The 5,412-nt window shown below is 34.8% G+C and overlaps 1 protein-coding gene across 1 annotated transcript; it reads left to right on the forward strand.

Annotated features, from left to right (window-relative positions):
• Positions 1-1,807: 1,807 nt before the first annotated feature.
• Positions 1,808-4,926, forward strand: LOTGIDRAFT_167020 (hypothetical protein; the record flags this gene model as incomplete). Its single annotated transcript, XM_009064491.1, has 3 exons — positions 1,808-1,916; positions 2,136-2,272; positions 4,480-4,926. 3 exons carry the CDS (start codon positions 1,808-1,810, stop codon positions 4,924-4,926), a joined length of 693 nt encoding a protein of 230 aa, XP_009062739.1.
• Between the last annotated feature and the right edge of the window lie 486 nt (positions 4,927-5,412).

Genomic DNA, 5,412 nt, shown 5'->3' on the forward strand with positions numbered 1-5,412 from the left:
CTTTATTAAATGACAAATATTCTTTTATTCCTAGTAAATATACTTTAAACTCCAACCACTTTTGGATATTTGCATTTAGAGATGCAGAAAGGTATTTACATAAAGTAATTGCAATAGACCATCTTCGTATGTACCTGAATGTCGTAACACGCCCTGCATCAGTACTGTTATTAGAACAGTTCTAGTTTCGTATTGTTATGGATGGTAATTCATTTGCCATCTGTTTCTATGTTAAATCTCAAAATTCAACCTTCTATAACTTTTTCCAAGCAGCAATCTCCGTGAAAACTTTCCAATATGTCGCTCGAAAGCCAATGGCCAATACTTAGTTTCTTGACCATGAAAATCTTGAACTAGCCAAACTGTATGTACACCACTACATTTTACCAACCTCGGCTTGACTGTCAATACATACAAAACGATTATTGTTAGAATTATCCCTCCGCATGAAAATCTCTCATCATCTCGCAAAATCTGAAAGAAAATGCAATTTCAGACATCAAATTCCAAATCTAGACCAAAATTAATAAAAAAATAGGCATGCAAAACCCCAAAAAGGATAGGCGGGAGAAGAAGGATTTCTTAAAATAGCACGGACTACATTTTATTCAATCATTAATATAAAATTAATAACTGGAGTGGTCCTATTATGAAGCATACTTTCCTAGTTATCACCCTTTACATCGCTCTTCTAAGAAAGGTAAATAAGATTCCTCACATGACCCAGCACCATAATGTAAACAACATAATTTCACTAATTAATCAATTCATCTTATGTTGTAAGACCTAATATAAATCCACTTCCAGTTAGTAATAGAATTAGTGAAGCATTATTTGATGAGTTAATAATAATAATAATAAATAATAATAATAATAATAATAATAATAATAATAATATCAATGCTGAATTAAATAAAAGTAAAATTAGTCCAGCAAAAGATGATTATAGTTTGTGGACACTACCTAAATTTAAAAACTCCGTTGAGATGTGACCTTATTTCAAAACCATCGTCTATTTTGATAAATACAGCTTTCACCACTCAGTGTGCTACTGATGACATCATTGATCGACATGAAATACTCGAAAATTATGAAATGTTACCTGAAGCATACGGAAGTGTTTACCTTTAAATTATCATTCTTTATTATTGTCATGTGACCTATTGTGATCATGTGATAATATCAACCAATCAGATTTTTTAATAAAGCTTAAGCGCAGTACCTACAAAATGGTATCCTCCATAACACAACTGTCACATGGTTGTCAGAAGTGAAAAATAGAAATATGGAGAAAATTCAGCCTCCCAAGCCCATAAGTTTCAGTGGAAACATTGCAGAGAATTGGAGAAAATTCGAGCAAAGGTACAGAATTTATATGAAGGCTGCAGAATTGTCCGAAAAAGACAATGATGTGCAGGTGGCTATTTTGTTACACACTGCAGGCCCAGAGGCAGTCGATATCCATGATACTTTTGTTTATGGCGCAGGAGAAGATAGAGCGGCAGTTGAAACGGTTATTGAAAAATTTAAAGCCTACTGTCAGCCTAGAACAAATGAAGTATATGGAAGATATAAATTTTGGGACCGTAATCAGCTTGAAGGTGAATCTATAGACCATTGGGTGACAGAATTGAAGTCAAAAGCTGCATTATGTGAATTTGGAGATCAAAGAGACAAGATGATTCGTGATAAAATAGTGTTTGGTGTGAGAGACAAGCGAGTAAAAGAACGTTTGTTTAGAGATACTTAATTAACCATTGAAAAGGCTATTGAAAATACCAGAGCAGCTGAAGCTAGCAAGCAACAAATGAAAACTATGAATGGTGAAATTGCTGCTGTAGATAGCATACAAAACTTTTCAAGAAGAAAACATTCTGCAGATCATAGACACGATGAAAATAAATACAAACCTAGGGGTAAGCCTAAATGAACACTGAATCATACTGACAGATCACAGGACAGTTCTAAAATATCAACAGACTGTAAATACTGTGGTTTTGAGCATCAACCAAGGAAATGTCCAGCTTGGGGTAAAAGGTGCAAGAAATGTAATGGAAGAAATCACTTTGCAGGGGTATGTAATAGTACTAATAAAACAAGAACCAAAGATGTACATGATTTTCATGAAACTGTAGACTCTGATAGCAGTGATTATAGTTATGAAGATACACTCTTCATCAATACAGTAGATACTAATAGTAACCTATTTGTTGGAAGTCTCAACAGTGATGATAAATGGCATGTTGATGTTAATTTAGAGAATACTGGTCCTGTAAGATTCAAATTGGACACTGGAGCACAGACCAATATTTTACCTTTGTCAGTGTATAAGAAAATAAATCCTCATCAACTACCGCGAACAACCAACACAGTTTAACATGCATTTGGTAACTCAAAAACAGTTAAAAAAACTCAGATACAGCTATTTTAGGGCACAGAGCATGTGAAAAGTTTAATTTAATACAGAGATTAGAAGTAAATGTGCTGAATCGACATGATCTTATTGAAGAATACCAAGAGGTTTTTAAAGGCATTGGTGAATTTGATCAAGAATATCACATCCAAGTGCGTGATAATGTGAAGCCACAGATCCAACCACAGCGCAAAGTTCCATACTCAAGATTTGATAAATTGCAGAAGACTCTTGATGATCTTGAATGTCGAAATATTATAGCCAGTGTAGATCAGCCAACAGACTGGGTGAGCAATTTAGTCATAGTGGAGAAGAAAATGGTTCTCTCCGATTGTGTTTAGACCCAAAGCCACTTAATGAAGCCATTAAGCGTGAGCACTACAGAACTCCAACACCAGCAGATGTACAAAGCCGACTGAATGATAAACAAGTATTCACTGTTTTAGATGAAAAAGATGGCTATTGGCAAGTTAAATTAACAGATAAATCATCCTATTTAACAACATTCAATACCCCATGGGGAAGAAAACGATTCTTAAGAATGCCCTTTGGCATATCATCATCTAGTGAAGTAATGCAGAAACGTAATGAGCAGACTTTTGGTGATATTAATGGTGTTTTCGTCATAGCTGATGACATGATTATAGCAGGTGAAAATGAGAAAGAACATGATGCTATTCTACGTAAAGTGATGGAGAGAGCTCGTGAGAAGAACATTAAATTCAACAAAGACAAAATTCAGTATAAAGTTTGTGAAGTCAAGTATATTGGTAATCTAATAACATCCCAAGGTTTAAGACCTGACAAAACCAAAGTTCAAGCCATTGTTGAAATGCCCAAGCCAGAAGACAAGAAAGCTTTACAAAGAATTCTTGGGATGATCAAGTATTTATCTCAATATATACCAAATGAATCTGAAATAACAGCTCCACTACGTTCTTTATTAAGACAAGATGTTGAATGGTCATGGCAACCAGAACATAACAATGCTTTTCAACAGTTAAAAGACATTTTGACAGCTGAACCTGTTTTACAATTCTATGATGTAAACAAACCTGTTAAAATTCAAGCAGATGCTTCAAAAGAAGGTCTAGGAGCATGTCTTCTACAGAATGGTAGACCTATCGCATATGCATCGAGATCTCGTACTACTAGTGAGAAGAATTATGCCCAAATTGAGAAGGAGATGCTCGCTCTTCAATTTGCAACAACCAAATTTCACCAGTATATTTATGGTAAAGATGTTGAGGCGGAAACGGATCACAAACCTCTAACATCAATCATAAAGAAGCCTATAGCAGACACATCACCACGACTTCAACGTATGTTAATCAAATTACAACGGTATAGAATCAACTTGAATTACGTACCTGGGAATTATTTATATGTTGCTGACACATTGTCTAGAGCATACCTTACAAACATATCTGATGAAACTACAGACGACATGGAAGTAGAAGTAATGGTTTACAATTTAATAGAAGATTTTCCTGTAAGCGCTATTCAAATAGAAGATATCAAGGCTGAGACCCAGTACTTCAATCCTTACGTCAACTGATTAAAGATGGGTGGCCAGACTGTAAATCCAGCACTCCACTCAATACCAGAGCATATTGGAATTGTCGTGATGAAATCTATGAAGCTGGAGGATTAGTATTCATATCATCATCGTATCATCATTCCTTCATCTTTGATTCTTAATATGTTAAAACTAATACATGAAAGTCATCAAGGAGCAGAAAAGTCCAAGAATCGTGCAAGATCAATTATGTATTTTCCTGGAATGTCATCTGAAATAGAAGATATTATTGGTAAATGTCCTACGTGTTTAGAATTCAGAAACAGCAAACCCAAAGAGCCACTGATTCCACATACAATACCAGAACGACCTTGGCAGAAATTAGCTAGTGACATTATGACATTCAAAGGTTATCATTATCTTGTTGTTGTGGACTTTACTCAAAATATCCTGAATTAGTTTTCCTAAGAAAAGACAAAACAGCTGGTAAATTAATCAAACACATGATACATGAAGAAATCGTGACCGATAATAAGCCTTATGATAGTTTCGAATTCAAGACTTTGCCAAAGAATGGGGTATTAAGTGTACTACATCAAGTCCAAGATTTCTTCAATCAAATGACATGAGTGGACGTTATGTGCAGACATTAAAACGCATGTTGAAGAAAGCAGATCGTGAAGGAAAAGACATTCACATAGCACTTTTAGAATACAGAAATTCTCCAGTAGTAGGAATGTTTTACTCGCCAGCTCAACTACAGATGAGTCGAACTTTACGAACTAAGCTTCCAACCACCAATCAACTGTTGGAACCTAAAGTGGTTAATCCTTACAACGAATTACATGACAGACAACATCGACAGAAACATTATTTTGACAGAGGAAGCAGAGAGGCAGAAAGTTTAAAAGCAGGCGATGTCGTTCGCATACGTAATTATAAAACATGGGAACCAGGAGTGATATCCAGAAAATCAGTTTATCCTCGTTCCTGATGGTCAAGAGCTTCGCCGCAATCAAAGACATCTTTTGAAAACAAAAGAACTGTATCCTATATTCATACCTCAAGATGATGATCCAGAACCTAATACACAATTACCTCAAAATTGTATTGATGAATCAGTCTTACCACCACCAATTTTAACACCTGAACCTAAACCACAGCTGTCTAGTCCGAATACATCATCAGTAGCCCAACGTGTGTTGTCAAGAAAACGTGTTAAGCGTCGACCAACCAAATATGACGATTATGTTAAAGCTAAACCTGATATACTATTTTATGTTTTTTTTAAAACAAATGTAAAGTTATAAACTATTAAAAGAACCATAGAGTTCATAAGTGACAATTAACAGAAAGTTAAATTAAATATTAATTTCTTATTGAAAAGGGGAGATGTAGCATACTGAAGTGTTTACCTTTAAATTATCATTCTTTATTATTTTCATGTGACCTATTGTGATCATGTGATAATATCAACCAA

The sequence above is a fragment of the Lottia gigantea genome (genome assembly GCF_000327385.1).
Source record: "Lottia gigantea unplaced genomic scaffold LOTGIsca_63, whole genome shotgun sequence".
Taxonomy (NCBI): Eukaryota; Metazoa; Mollusca; class Gastropoda; family Lottiidae; genus Lottia; species Lottia gigantea.